Source organism: Ranitomeya variabilis, chromosome 2 (assembly GCF_051348905.1).
Source record: "Ranitomeya variabilis isolate aRanVar5 chromosome 2, aRanVar5.hap1, whole genome shotgun sequence".
In the NCBI taxonomy this organism is placed as follows: Eukaryota; Metazoa; Chordata; class Amphibia; order Anura; family Dendrobatidae; genus Ranitomeya; species Ranitomeya variabilis.
This window is the reverse complement of record NC_135233.1, coordinates 570,753,476-570,769,579: the sequence shown is the minus strand read 5'-3', so window position 1 is coordinate 570,769,579 and position 16,104 is coordinate 570,753,476. Positions and strand designations below refer to the sequence as shown.

The 16,104-nt window shown below is 40.5% G+C and overlaps 1 protein-coding gene across 2 annotated transcripts in view; it reads left to right on the top strand.

Moving 5' to 3' along the window:
• The window catches only part of RPGRIP1L (RPGRIP1 like), a 155,342-nt gene extending 150,259 nt beyond the window's left edge, over positions 1 to 5,083 (top strand). For both annotated transcript variants that reach the window (XM_077288243.1, XM_077288244.1), the window contains exon 26: positions 4,467 to 5,083. In XM_077288243.1, the coding sequence (XP_077144358.1) occupies positions 4,467 to 4,558 (92 nt within the window). In that variant the 3' untranslated portion in view covers positions 4,559 to 5,083. The remainder of the gene's footprint in view (positions 1 to 4,466) is intronic.
• Positions 5,084 to 16,104: the final 11,021 nt, after the last annotated feature.

Genomic DNA, 16,104 nt, shown 5'->3' with positions numbered 1-16,104 from the left:
ACCTGAATATCCCAAGTATAAATCACGATAATGTACTAAAGTCATCAAATTTTAATGCTGGCAACATCCAAGTGCAGATAACTAGCCGGGACGCAATAGTAACCAGAGCTTGCGACATGTGGAAGTAATTTGCTTTCTACTTGAAGATAAAAATGCTTTAATGTTTTCTTAAGCTTCTTTTCCCAACTTTCTCGTCAGTTTAAGTCTAATCCTCGGTTGGGTTCTGAAATTGAGTTTGACAACCTATGTGCTCACTTTCAGGATATTTCTTTCTCAACTGATTATGGAGCTGTACAGCAGCGCTGTAGTTCAGCAGGTTAAACAGAGTTAACAACAAATGCCTATTTCTGTAGGTTAAAACCTGCCTCCCCAAGCTGCATCACCTAGGGGGTTCACCAATATCTCTCATACATCTTTACATCAAAATTAGAGGAAATATTGGTTCCCCTTAAAGAGAATTTAAGTAGTAACTCACCCGGGAAAATAGGTATCACTCTAAAAAACTGCAACTGACCCTTCTGGTTTCTGTATAGACTAGAGATCCTGACCCTGCAGTCCCTAGTGGTTACTGTGAGAGCTAAGTTAGTCCAAACCAGGGACTAGACGATAGCAACTCAGACCTATGCTACCTGAAAGGCCGTCGAGTGCTATACGTTCCTCCTAAAGAACCGGAGGGCAGAGCAGAGTGAAAATTAACTGCAGAAAGGAAAGTGTGCTGAAATAGAAAAGGATCCCAGAGTGAGTAAACCAAGTGAAAGAAACACCAAAAAAACCTTGGCCATATGTATCATAGTAAAAATGCAAAATATATATATATATATATATAAGAAGCGCCAAAGGCACAATGCCTTTTTTAAACGGTAGATTAAAAAGGCAAATTTTTATTATTATAATAAATGTAAAACTCCACAAGGGTTATAATAGCATGAAACACCAAAAATGGCAGGGGAAAAAAAACAAGTGAAAGATTAAATAAGTACTGTTAAAAAATAAACCACCTACTTCCTAACAAGAATCAAAAGATTGGTTTAGGATAAGGAACAAAAATAGCAAAGAGATAAACCCTAGCTGGTCCTTCACTGAGTGGTTTAAATTACAATAGTGTGGCTGGACATCCAAATGAGACTATCACCAGCAGGAAATTCCAGCAAGGGGAAGGTATATAAGGACGCACCCAAAAGATGATAGGACAGACAAATGAAAGACACCTGTTACCTTAAAAAAAACAGCAACAAGGATAACAAACTAAAACCCGGAAAAATGTGTATCTTGTGTGGCTCGGACAGAGAAGCCAACCTCAAAGCCCAGGCTCAAGAGTTCATACCCAGACATATGACGCTGGGTCTCAGCCCCTACATTATACTGCTCTCAGATGGTGGGAGCAAAAACCTGGTAACAGATTCCTTTTTAAGAGACCAACTGAGTTGACGGAGTCTTATTGACAATGATCCATGAGAAAAAAGGGAAAAGAACTTGTTGGACGAAAGAAACTGTCACAAGTCCCATCTAGGAGAGGTAACTAGCTACCCTATAAGTCAGTGTTCGACCCTTTGACAAGCCTTGTAACATGATCATCGACGAAAACCAAGATGACTTTCTGGCATGGCATTTATCCCTGGTCAGGAAGGCTGCAAGGCTTGTTAAAGAGTCAGAGATTTCACCCTCTGTAGAGGTTACAAGAATAAATATTATTCAGGTAATAAATACAGAGGGAAACATGAAATACCGTAACCACTGTCCTTTGCCAAGTGCAAAATTGGCAATACATCGTAGGTTTGATTCGGGAGAAAGCTTCTTGCATAGGCTGGTAATCATTGATGTGTATAAAAGGGGGTGCCTTTCCCTTTCTCTATTACAGCTAAATCATAGATCGTGATGGGGGCTGGCTTAGTTATTGAAATGAGCCAGTCAGCCAGCCCCCTTCACATTCTGACAGTCTGCCTTATGCAGAAGTAGAACTGCCAGGATACTGGATTGGCGCTGATAGTGGGACATGTGTGATAAAAATATACTAAAAAAAGTATATTAAAGTATACGATACTTTAAAGGGAACATTGTCAGTAGGTTTTTGCTATGTAATGTGAGAGCAGTATGATGTAGCTGCAGAGAGCCTGATTCCAGCAATGTGTCTCTTGCTAGCCTGTGTGCTTTGTCAATAAAACCAGTGTTTTATCTGCAGGAGATTATCAGTACAGGACTAGGTGTCCAGTGCTTCCTAGTCCTCCTGCTCTATGGAACCCCACCCCCACCACTGGTTGGCTGCTTTCTGTGTACACAGTATATGAAAAAAAATCTGCCAATCAGTGGTGGGGGCGGAGTAATACAGAGCTCAGCATCATGAGCACTGCTAGATCTGCAGCAGAGAAAAGAGGGACTGTATCAAAATGACAGCAAGCAGCTCAGTAGGTGACACATCGCTGGATTCATGGTCTTAGCTTCTACATCATGCTGCTCTCAGATTACATAGTGACAACTTGGTGACAGATTCCCTTTTAAAGGACTCAGAATGGTATATAAAAGAAATATACATTCTCACTAATAGCTGCAGCTCAGTCCCCGACAGTAACGAGTGGCTTTTACTGTCATTTTCATTGTTTCAAGATGAGAGTAGGCTAGTTTTACTTTTATTAAAACGAGTTTTCCGGTTTCAGAAGAATCTGCAACTCTGGGTTTTATGCTTAGTCTCTGCTGATCCCAGTGTCTGTTATTGTCGGCAGTGCTGACGTCATCAAGCAATGAGATCAGTGGCTCTGCTCAAAAAGACATCACGAGCCGCTGAGCTCACTGACAACTCGCACAGACATTCACAGACAATGGTAGTCGTGGCAGATACTCAGTGCTGGACCCGGGGATCGAGTTTTTCTAAAACCGGATACCCCTTTAACCAGTTTGAGGTCTTTGAAAAAAAAATAGCTTCTGTGTAGGACAACCCCTTTACGGTTTTTAAATGTTCACTTTAAAAGGGGCTTTCTGGTGTACCTAAATTCACTGTAGAAGGGATAATTGTTTGATCATTGTAGGGTCTCATAACATGGACCCTAAGGCATCGTTTAAATGTCGATGATTTTTCTCGTACATGCAAAAAACGTACCAATTGTCATAAGTGTGTTGGATCAGATTTTACCATCACTGATTTTCTTTTATGCAAATAAATGACATGTTCATAGTCATGTGATCAAAGCCCCATAGACTATAATGGGTTTGTGTTCTATCCATGAAAAACACTGATAGAGCACATACATGAATCAGAGACAACCAAATGAGGACTAAGGGCTCCGTCACAAGTCAGTTTTTCTCGCACTTGTGCTATCCATGTTTTTTTACAGATTGCAGTCTTACCTATGTCTATGGGACAGTTCACAGGTCCGATCAAGTGGTCTGCACAAAAGCAAGGAGACTTGTCCGATATTGATCAGAGTGTTGGATCAAATTTGACAATTCAAGTCAGACAGCGCTCAGTTGCCATCCGTGTGCTGTCCGTTTTTCAGAGCTTGAGAAACCTCAATCAGTTTATTTTTTCCATCTGAGAAAAACCTGATGAAACTCTGATTGTAAAAACTTACACAGGCCGAATACTGAAGAAAGTTGGTCCTTTTTTTGCTAACAGGAAAAATAATTTCTGATCCCTAAACGTGTTTTTTTCCTAAAAAGACCACAGGCAGGAAAAGTTGACTGATGCGACTGGTTGCCCGTGAGCCATGCATGTGCATTCTGTGTCTATTTCCCGAAAAATATTAAGATAGCGCTGGGTAGTTGCGCCAAGAACTTTGTCAGGAGTAACATGGCAGTTGTGCTACCAGCGGCATTCAACTCCCATTGGCTGTGGTCTTGTGGAGGATGAGGGGTTGAAGTCAACCCCATGGCGGGACCCACAGCAGTTTAACAATTATGACCTATCCAGTGGATCAGTAATAAGTTTTGTAGACCAGATTAAAGTAAAAGTAACATATTAAAATATGATATATACACGTATGAGCTAATATTCTGCCATTCATTAACTTTTTGCTGCTTCAGGACAAGGAAACATTGCCTAGGGTTTTAATTGGTGGCCAGTATCAGAAAAGACATAGCGAGCAACCGCTATGGAATCTTAATTTTTTTTTATTGCTTGTCTTTTGCCAAAGGCAAGAAGCCCCTTCTCTTTTTCTCCCAAGCCATCTGTCTTTCATATCTGCACAATAAACAGGCAAACGTCACATGGCTTATTCTGAAAGTGTTCCATGATGGAATCCACAGCAGCCAGTACAGGAAACCACGCCAAGCTATGAGGGTTACATTATAACAAGCCACTTTTTTTATTATTATTGATAATTGGCGTAATCATTGATAATGCATGTTTGGATGACACAGTGGTTTAGCATGATGGTCCATTATAGATAACTGGTCTCATGTGCCTTTCAGACGAAAAAGCCCCCAGTGAGATTGTGGTCTTGTTAACTGTTTTTTTTCTCTTTTTCCTGATCCAGTTTATGATTCAGTGTCTGGACAGAATATAATTGGTAAGATGACCGTGACAGTGGAAGCTGCAGAGGCACTTCGCTCATTGATGCTGGATTAAAAGCAGGGGCTTTGTACGGGGAAGGGATTGCCAAACTTTGTTGCTTCCTTCAGATTTGTTCCAGTTTTGATCCTAAAAAGCAGCTTTTAATATATTGATAATAATGTGAATTTAATAGAGAAATCCAGGTCACATATCGCTTACCCAAACTCACGTTTTTCACTTTAATAATCGCATTCTTGATGTTTTCAATCAAGCGAAAAAAGTCACATAAATATTTAACAGTTTCTAAAAGAGGTTCTCCGCATGAAAATCTTGGCAAAGATTTGTATAGCAAGAATGTGTGCTAAAATGCTAACATTTGGTGTTATGTACAAAATTATACATTGACATAATTTTTTTTTTACTCTAGTTTGCCTGGCAGAACTATATACGATTGGAAAAAAATAAAATAAAATCATGGTATTTTTTTGACTATTTGCATCAGTTTATGGTGCCTTTTTGATGTGATTGTAAAGATGTTTATATAAATTTCACATATTTATGATGATCAAAATATTAAAATATGTAAATTTTCTATTAACTACATGTCAGGGTATTCTTTTTGACAATGATTTGCATTCAGACAGTACCATACTCATGTCAGATGTGAGCCATCAGTAAGGCACTTCGCCTCTTCTTATATCGATGGGAGAATTCAATGCACATGCACAATTATGGACACTTTTTCTGACAAAATGTCGGGCCCCTTCAAGAGTGATCACATCCTCCTCCTGAGAACAGAACAAAAAATTACATTCAGATGGGTAGGTGCAGAGATCAGTTCAGGTCATGAATGCTAGTAGGAACCTGTCATCAAGATTGTGGCTTTAAAAGCCACCTGCATGTTTCAGGGCTCCTAATATTTTTCTAGATGCCCATTGTTAAAATTGAAGCTTCTATAAAGAAGGAATTGAATTTCTAAAACAGTGACTTGCCACTTTTACTAGTCATCTTGGTGGTACTGCCATGGGGACTAGTCATTGTCGTCCAGCTCTTTGCATACGCACACCAGAGTGCCATGGGGACTAGTCATTGTCGTCCAGCTCTTTGCATACGCACACTAGATTGGCATCCTTCTTGGCACAGTTGATCCATGTGAGACGTCAATCTATACAGATCCTGATAAGTACCCACAGAAGCACTGCACAGATGGATGACTAGTGAATGTGGTGCGCTGTGATTTCCATAAATTACATTTTTCCCCCTTATAAATTCTGTAACTTGAACTCTGGAACATCAGTATTTATGAGCCCTGTAACGTTTTGTATGGTAAAGTACTTCCACCATAGACTATGATGGCGTTTGTCATGGATATACTATAACAATATGATCGCTGACGGTTCGACCTCAGGTCCCTTCATTTTTTTCATTTTTCGGCTTTTCTCTTGCACTCTCGCCGGGCAAGGAACTTCAACACAGCCTCATTTAAGTGAACCAGAGACTGGAAACATACTGTACAAACACTGAAGAAGCCTCAGAGCTATGCAAACCCTCTATTTTGTGCAGGGGTTGAACCCTAAAGATAAGCATTCATGTGCTTGGAAGACTTATTTCAACAGCTGTTTTAAGGCTGCGTTCACACATTGCATTTTCCTATAAACGCTTGTTGGATGTAGAGAGAATTCTGATCCCTGTTAAACAACAGATTTGTAGAAAAAATAAATTTTTAAATTGTTTTCCCATCTGAGTCATAAGCTGGGCAAGCACATGGCATAGCTGACTGACGAATCGGCAGTCAGCTGTCTCTCCCGGCTCTTCCTTAGAAAACACATGAGGCACCTCTGGCAATGACTTAGCTCTCCAAAAAACAAAAGGCTCAGATATTTAAATTCCAACTGCTTGATCCTTTTCTCCGCTCTCTGTTGAGGAGCGTGGAGAGGCCCCCATACACACCATGCGAACAGTCTGGCCAAAGTGGGTGGGTTTGGCTGACCTTCATCTAATGTGTTTAGGGGGCTTTAGGTTCAGACGGCCATGTTTTTGGTTATATTAGTAGCATGCAATATTCTCCCCTGCTGCTCTCCATCTTCCTTCTTTCATTGACGTGGATGACGCCTCGCGTCACCACATTGCCGAGCGAAATCTTGCGCCTGTGCATAAAAATGGCGACTCGCGCCTGTGCACTATGCTTTGCCCTACTATAGCCTCATGCGCTCTTAAGTTTTTGGCTCTGCGCACAGTAGGGCAAAGTATAGTGCGCAGGCGCGAGCCAAAATTTCTGTGCGCAGGAGGAATATATCGCCCCCGGCAATGTAGATGATGCGGTGAAAGCATCCATGTCAATTAAAGAAGGAGGACGCGATCAGCAGCCAGGGGTAGGGATGGAGAGGCCTGAAACCATGCTCATCAGACCGGTCCAACTGGATTATCCTACAGTGCGAGAGAACTTAAAAAGTTTTGGGGTGTATTCAGGAGGTTATATAAGCATTTATGGAATGCAGCATAGGGGCTGATTAAGGTGATAGTTTTAGTTGATATGTGACAAAACTGGTGACGGGTTCCCTTTAAACATTAGGTGATGCGTAGAGCCGAACACATTGACATGGAGAATAGTCAGTAAAAGCCTAATTTGTTATTAACATAAATAAGAAAAAAGGCTATTTGCAAACATGTGCCCTGGCTCTAGTGCTTCATAGCAGTTTGCCACAGGCCTAATGCAAATTACCTTTGTATTGAAAGGGATCCTGTGCTCAGTCACTGGCTAATCTGAGTGCAATCTCATGGTGATTCAGAGCCATTAGTTATCCGTCTACTTAGAGCCTTCCGAGTGACTTCTAGGGCCCCATTCACACTTTCAGTATTTGGTCAGTATTTTACATCAGTATTTGTCAGCCAAAATCAGGAGAGGAAAAGTATTAAAGAAACATGTCACCACTTCTGCATTGTTTACCCAGTTATAGATATTGTTGCAGTTGCTTACCATCTAATGGTTCTGAACATACTGTTCTATGTTCTCTACTTCCATTTTATTTCATTTGCTTATATAGCACCTTTAGTTCGTTTTACAGACATCATCATCACTCAAAATCTAGATTCCCTATCAAGGATGTCTTTGGAGTGAGGGAGGAAACCAGAGAACCTGGAAGAAACCCACACAAACACGGGGAGAACATACAAACTCCTTGCAGATGTTGTCTTTGGTGGGATTTGAACCCAGGACCCCAGCGCTGTAAAGCAACAGGTCTAACCGCTGATCCATTGTGCTGACCATTTTTGCTCTACTGTACTCTTGATACATCCAATAAATAGCCTGCAAAGCTAATTTGCATACTTTTTTCCCAAGCAGCATTGCCAATAGGACTCCATACACAGCTGGTCTCCTTTAGAAAAACCAGCCTACCCTACAACTAATGGTATGTGCACACAATTTTTTCTTCATTCTAGCATACCCACCAAATTTTTCAAGACACTTCAGGAAAAATTTGCGTTTTCTTTCCTGAATCGTCTTTTTTCATTTTTTTGTGGTCATTTTCTATGTGCTGTTTTGACCACCGGTGGTCTTTTTGGCATTATTATGGTGCCATTTTTACTGCAATTTTCTGGACTTTCTTCATTTTTGAATGGAGTTAAAAAAAAACTGGTAAAATGCTTTAAATGACTTCTGAGCATCTTTTCAGCCTACTTACTGACTTCTAGTATAAAAAATAGAACGTCTTCAGAGCGGGAAACATCTGAAGAATGGTCAGTTCACTTCTTTTAATTATTTGGTGTCTTTTATTTTTCACGCTGTGCCCCCGTGCCGGGTGCTGAAGACAGCTGTCATCACTGTCCAATGCTCACTCTGCGATCAGTCCAAACGGGACAATGTTGAGAGTTGTATTAAACTGTTAACAGCGAGAGCAGGTGGCGGATGATGGGAGTATTCATCAGCCGCCACCTGCGCTATAAATAAATAAAAATAAAATATGACGTGGGCTTCCCCTGGTTATCAAAAAAAGAGGGCTCCCCGTGCTGTTTTTTTTTTTTTAATTATTTAAATAGATAACCAGCCAAGCTAAAGCAGACAACTGGGAGCTGGTGTTCTCAGGCTGGTAAGGGGCAATGGATATTGCTCCCCCCCAGCCTAAAATATCAGCCCGCAGACATCCCAGAAAAGGCACATCTGTCAGATGCGCCAATTCTGGCTCGCTCTTTGCCCGGCTGTTTCCAATTGCCCTATGGCTGTGGCAAGTGGGGTTCATATTTGTGGGGTTGATGTCACCTTTGTATTGTTTGGTGACATCATGCCCACATATTAGTAATGGAGAAGAGTCTATAAGACACTTTTTCTCATGGTGCTCAGGACATGTCAGTTCAGGGACCCAGCTGGAAACGCAGCCTTAGTGAACTGTGGTAACATTGATGAGGTCACCACTAGTCACTGATGCTGCGCTCAGGGGTTTTCAGCCTGGATGGTCACATCTTAGCACCATCCCTAGACATGTATTACTGTGTGGGACAGAACGTTGGACAGGTGTGGGATATTGTTCTTTTTTATTTTTGTTTTATTACAGAAGACGAGGGCTTCAGTGGAATGGGCTTTAGGTGAGTATAATTGTTTTTGTTTTATTTAAATTAAAAAGGAAAAGTTAGTTTTGTTTTTATTTCAATTAAATGACTTTATTCTGGCTTATAGACACCTCTCCATTGTGAAGCCATGGGCTTGATGTCACCGGACAAAGCAAAGGTGACATCAACCCCACAGATATGAACCCCACTTCCCACCGCCACGGGGCAAGTGGGAAGAGCTGGGCAAAGCGCCAGAATTGGCACATCTAATAGATGTTCCTTTTCTAGGGCGGCTGCAAGCTGCTATTCTTAAACTGGAGAGGGGGTCAATATCCATGGCCCCTTACCAGCCTGAGATTACCAGCCCCAGCTCTCTGCCTTTGCTTGGCTGTTTGTTAATAATGGGGGGAACCCCACACGGTTTTTTTTTTTAATTATTTAAATAATTAAAAAATGCAGCATGTGGACCCCTCTGTTCTAGAAAACCTGACAGCTGAGGGTTGCAGCCCGCAACTATCAGTTTTGCTGGTATTCAGAAATTCAGGGGAATCCCACTTCATTTTTTTTAATATATTTATTTATTTATAGAGTAGGCAGCAGAGAAATACTCCCATCAGCCACCGCCTGCTCTCGCTGCTATCAGTTGAATGTATCGCTCCACATTCTCCGCTGATCGCAGGGAGAGTAGGGGACAATCATGTGAGCTGTGTTCAGCACCTGGCACCGGGGAACAGCGCAAACAGTACTGCTGATTCCCAGGTGTCGGTATGTGTCACACTGATGACACACAGATGTGACAATGTGGGACATTTTGAGGCCCATGCTGCTGTTAAAAACAGACATCTCAGCGTGTTTTGTCCACGGACACATGGTCCGTGGAAACACACTGACATGTGCGCAGACCCATTCACTTGAATGGGTCTACGTGTGTAAGTGTCTCCGGTACGTGTGAAAACTGTCCCCATACGTAACGGAAACACGGACATGTGAAGGAGCCCTTACTGTTGATGAGCAAGTATCCTTAAACTGCTCTCTAGATTGGTGTCTGAACTGATTGCTATCCCAGATCATGTTACTAGGCTAGTTAAAGAGTAGGACAATGACTAATGAGTTTGCCATCTACAATTGCTGATGCTTCGTAGGCAGGTTTCTCTGTGGTTCTCTCTTTAAAGGGAGTCTATCAGCCCAAACTGGCAGTATAAACTAAGCACTAGCCTAGTAGGGTATGTAGCGCCCTATTAAAATCACACCTTAGTATTCCAATCAATGCCTCTGCTCTACAGAAACTGAGGTGTGATCAAATATGCTAATTAGGTTGCTCAGTGTGTCGACCTACCGATTTTGCTTATCCTAACCTTCCTCACTGGTGATTGGCAGTAATGCTAATCGGCTCTCTATCTGCAGACAGTGCTCATTACAGGCTGTCAATCATTAGTGAGGGAGGCGGGCTTGTTTAGTCTTTTGGCCATATCAAGGGTGCTCCAAACATGCTATTTAGTAGGTTTGAATACATTTTTCTTGAGAGCCCCATAAAGAATAAATGGAGAAGTGGTCGGATGTCTCTTTATTTTGTAATGATGAAAATAGGCCCCCTCTACCAATCAGCGAACATACCCCCACTGATAGGTGATAGGTGAGACTGGCTTTAGCAGGGTAACCCCTTTAAATCTTAAAAATGGGACCTGCAGCCGCCACTAGAGGACAATAACGAGCTTACTTACACTTACTTGTTTTTTCCCCATTTTATTCTGTCTTTTACCAATCAAAGGCATATGTACGTGTGACTGATTTATGCCTTTTACTATTACATACAGGGTGCATAATAATAAACTGAATTTAAGGATTTGCACCCCAAGTCTAATCTGTTTGGGATTGTTTTTGTACTTTATGAAGCTTTAAGAATGTGAGCAGAATTCCCTTAAGAGTCCGACACAAAACATTTCTTCTTGTGAACCGTCGTTACATCCGCTTCTATTTGTTTACACATTTTTTCAATTTCGCATATTTCTCTTTTTTTTTCGGTTCTAATCTCTTTTGAAAACGAACCTGGTTTTTCCATGCATTTGTATTCACTCATAAGCATATGTAAAGTATTCAGGGAGATAAGTCATTTATTAAAATCAACCTAATTTGCCATGATATATTAAATCTCTGCTTGAGTGGCCACAAACCATTTCATTTAGAGAATTAGTAGCTTGCCTCATTGTGCGATTTAAGCAGTGGAAAATGAGTTCTTTGCTCGTGTTTGTGAACATCCAAAGCCGACTAATGGCATAAAGATGGAATTCATTACAGTTCAGTAGTGACAGCAAGTTGCTTTAAGGATGAATAGCATATATGAATTTCAGTTATTCACACAGCGGGAAAAAAAGGCCGTGCTTCCATCGGCCTAAATGCTCTTATATGCCTCTTATCAGAAATTAAGTCAAGCCCAGTAAAATGAATCAGGCATTCGATTAACAGTTTTGATATGCTAATAGATTGCTCAGCTACATATGCCAACGAGGAGCATCCACTACACATAGGAGAATACTTTGCAGAGATCAGACATGTTTTAATTATGGGACACATTTACCATTATGAGATTAACATTGGCTCACCCATGAAATAACCGAGTCCTTTGCTTTGAAGAAAAATGATATTAAGCACCACTGTGTTTAAAAAGCGTGTTTTTAAGCTAAAAATGTTTTTATTGAAAATCACTATTTGAGGGGTTGTCAAGTTTAGAAAACTTACACTGTTCTACATATTTTCAAAAGTTGTCAGGTTCAGTTATGACATGAGCCTTTTATTAATGATTTTGACCTCCTGAATTTTGACCTCCTGAATTCAAATCTGACAATGAACAATTTTAGTTGACTCTTATTTCTATTATATCAAAGCATTTTCCTGTTACTGCTGCATATCATTAATTCATACAAGTTTCGGTACTTTGAAACATTATTATTTTTGCAAATATAAAGATGAAGAATATTTTTGATATGGCAATCTTCTGATATATATTTAAAGGAAACTTGGCAACAATTCAAATAACTAAAACCTGTCTCAACAGTATTGTAATTATAAAGTTACAGAAATTACACTACAAAATTTGGTCCTCACTCAGTGACCATTCTTTTTTGCTTGTCTCTTGTACTCCTGCATTGGATCATCTCTTGCGAGTTGTCCAACAGTAATCTGCAAACATTGATGGATTCCATTTTCCTTTATAACTTTTATCCATAGCCCTAATATCTTGGTGAAATCTCTCACTGTGCTCGTCGCTCACTGCCCTACACTTTGGTGAAAAAAAAGTCTACATGCGAATGTAAGAAATGAATCTTCAAAAGGACATGCTATAACCAAGATCCTTATATGGTTTGAGGAGATTTTCCACCATCCATAGCCATGATATCTTCATGAAATCTCTCACTGTGCTCTTTGCTCACTGCCCTACACTTAGGTGAAAAAAAAGTCTACATGCGAATGTAAGAAATTAATCTTCAAAAGGACATGCTATAACAAAGATCCTTATATGGTTTGAGGAGATTTTCCACCAACTCTTCATAAGTATCTGCTCTTGAGTTTCCCCAAAAATGAGTTACCACTAATGCGAATGCTGCTCATGCAGTCTTTTCTTTGCCCTGTAACAAACGGAGAAACTCCACATCTTGAAGGAGCTTACGAATCTGAGGTCCAATGAAGACTTCTTCCTTTATCTTTGCTTCACTCAACTTTGATAATTGTCAGTAAGATGCTTGAATGGTTTAGCATTTTTATACATTGCCTTTACAAAGTTCTTCATTAGGTCTAACTTGATATGCAATGGTGGTAACAAAATCTTATGTGGGTCAAGAGGTGCTGGATGCAGGACATTTTTACTCTAGGGCTGAAGTGAATGTCGGAGAGGTCAGTTTCTTATTGTAGTGATATTTTCTTGCACGATTATCCCACTCACACAGAAAGCAGCAGTACTTTGTGTATTCACCCTGCAGACCAAGTAAACGGACAACCACCTTTAAGTCACCATACGCAGGCCACAAATATTGATCATAGTTCAGGCACCTCAACAGTTGTTTCATGTTGTCATAGGTTTGTTCCACGTGGACGGCATAACCAACTGGAATTGAAGATGGTTCATTGCCATTATGCAGCAACACAACTTTTAAGCTTGTTTTGGACAAATCAATGAAGAGCCTCCATAACTCTGGATTATGACTTATCTTCAGAGCTTCCATTAAACCGATATATGTGAGAAGAAAGAAGGCACTCACCGATCTAAAATTCCCAACTTTATTTTATCTTCATTTAAAACTCTATGGCTGGGAGAGTGAGGAATGGAGCTCTTCTGAGCAAGAGCAAACGACGGCCGTTTCGCGCTGTGCTTGCGCTTCTACGGGTAAGGATTTTCAGGATTTCCTTAGTATTGCACAAGTGATGGAACTATTGCCTTTCCAGGTAATGCAATTATCACCTGTGCACTACTAAGGAAATCCTGAAAATATGACCTGTTGATGGCTCTTGAGGACAGGAGTTGGGGAACACTGCCTTAGATCTTTGATGCTAAGCTGAAATACACAGAGGGCCAAAATTTAAAACTTGGACAATGTCGCAGGCCAACCTTGATATTTATTAAAACAATGTCTACAATTGAGGAAGTTTTTCCTTATCAACAAATATAAGTATGTCATATGTTATGAATTTGATAAAGGTGTTGTCTGGTCTAAAATGACAAGTCTGCAGTTACTGTGTGTGACTGCAGACTTGTGAATCCTCCCAGCGCACGCACTTAGTGCTGTGAGGTTTCTCTGCTGTCATCGTCGGGAACAGCGGTCACATGACTGCAAGCATGCATTATGCAAACTCCTGGCCAGAACCTGACTATACTGTTTTTGGCATGCTCAATATTAGTATATATAAGTAGAAATTGGTTGACAAGAGTGTCTCTCACCGTGGAGGACCTGTCCTGTCCTGCATCACATGGACTGCCAATTGATGTAAATGGATATTATGTAAAGCATAATTTCTCTTATCAGGATGCTGCAGGGAAATTTAACAGTTTTCCACAACCATTAAGTTTTCCATACACATTAAACTTGTTTTGGCCAACTGTGTCAATATTGATGGGTTTTGCCGACAGTCAAATGTGTATTGAGGAGCTGGATGGCTGATGGTTGGGTGAGAGACGGATCAGGCATGTCTGGAATGTCAATCACATTGTTCTCCCTGAGATAAGCCACCGGCTGACAAATCAGTCCGTGGCTTTCTAATAGAAATGACAGGAGCGTAATTATTTATTTTAAAGGAGTTGTCCACTACTTGAGCAATCCCCTCCCAATTGCTATGTTCCCCAGTATAAAATAAAAACAGCCTCTAGCGATGTCCTGGCTTCCGTTTATTGATGTCAACCCTGCAGCCAATCAGCAGTCGCTAATGGGCCACTTCACTCTCACTTAGTTTGGTTTAACTCACAGGCAAAAGATATGAGAGCTGCTACTGCTCTCTTGACTTCCTCTAAATTTCAGTTAGGTCCGAAGGAAGTGAGAGCAAAGTGACCCATCAGTGGCCACCTATTGACTGCAGGGCTAATGTGGCATAACAATCGCACACAAGCCCCAGGAGTCCCAGCGCCGTTACAGCAAAGGAACGGAGCGCAAAGTTGGTAGTTTTTAATTTTACACTAGTTATTATAGCAATTCAGAAAGGGTTTTCTGAGTAGTGGACAACCCCTTTAGCAAAATGTAGGCCAAACGCAGAAGCAATGTGTAAAAAACTAAGCAAACCCTTGTTTCCATAGGAATCAAAAAAGTAATCGCAGCCAGGTGCTGAAAATCAAATTGCCTTTATTAATTGTTCATCAGCAAATGTGACCACTTATATAAAAGCAGAAGTTTTGGTAGTTTGCTGGTCTGGAGAATTCCAACTTGTGTTAAAACATTGCCATGAAGGAAAGACATCAGCAATGTTGAAGAAGAAGAAATTGTCTCTGCCCATTATTCTGGGAAGGGTTAAACAGCGATTTTCAAACAATTTGGAGTTCATCATTATACAGTGAGAAAGATTATTCATTATTTTCAAGTGGAAAACTTCACTGACAGTTGACGAATTTCCCAAAAGTGGACATCCTAACAAATTCAAGCCAAGATCAGACAATCCTCAAACTCATTGCAAAATAAGCATGAGCTACTGCTCAGACTCTAAAGGTCTCAGCATGTTAAAGGTTCATAACAGTAAAAGATCATGGACAATACAATTTAAAAAATGACTAAGCAAGTATGGCTTGATTTTAAGGATTGCCAGGAGAAAGCCTCTTTCTTAGAAACAAATCAAGGATGGCAGCATGACTAAAGTTTGCAAAGTTGTGTGTTGTGATGGCAGAGTCAAGACCTAAACCCAAGTGAAATGGTTTAGAGGGACCTTAAAAGGGAATCTGTCAGTAGGATATACCTTTCTAAGACATCTATAGGGGTATACAGGTCATACGAAGTTGAATAAAATGATGCTTTGATACCGGCAAACAAATTTTTTCCCCTCAAGATTTCCACTTTTTTTTTAATTTGTAAATGAGCTGTAAAGATCTAAGGACTGGACATAGATCTCCCTGAGAATCTGCCTCCAGAGATTATTTTATAGGAAGTTACCAGTGTAAGACATGTACAGTACAGACCAAAAGTTTGGACACACCTTTTCATTTAAAGATTTTTCTGTATTTTCATGACTATGAAAATTGTAAATTCACACTGAAGGCATCAAAACTATGAATTAACACATGTGAAATTATATACTTAACCAAAAAGTGTGAAACAACTGAAATTATGTCTTATATTCTAGGTTCTTCAAAGTAGCCACCTTTTGCTTTGATGACTGCTTTGCACACTCTTGGCATTCTCTTGATGAGCTTCAAGAGGTAGTCACTGGGAATGGTCTTCCCACAATCTTGAAGGAGTTCCCAGAGATACTTAGCTCTTGTTGGCCCTTTTGCCTTCACTCTGCGGTCCAGCTCACCCCAAACCATCTCGATTGGGTTCAGGTCTGGTGACTGTGGAGGCCAGGTCATCTGGTGTAGTACCGCAACACTCTCCTTCTTGGTCAAATAG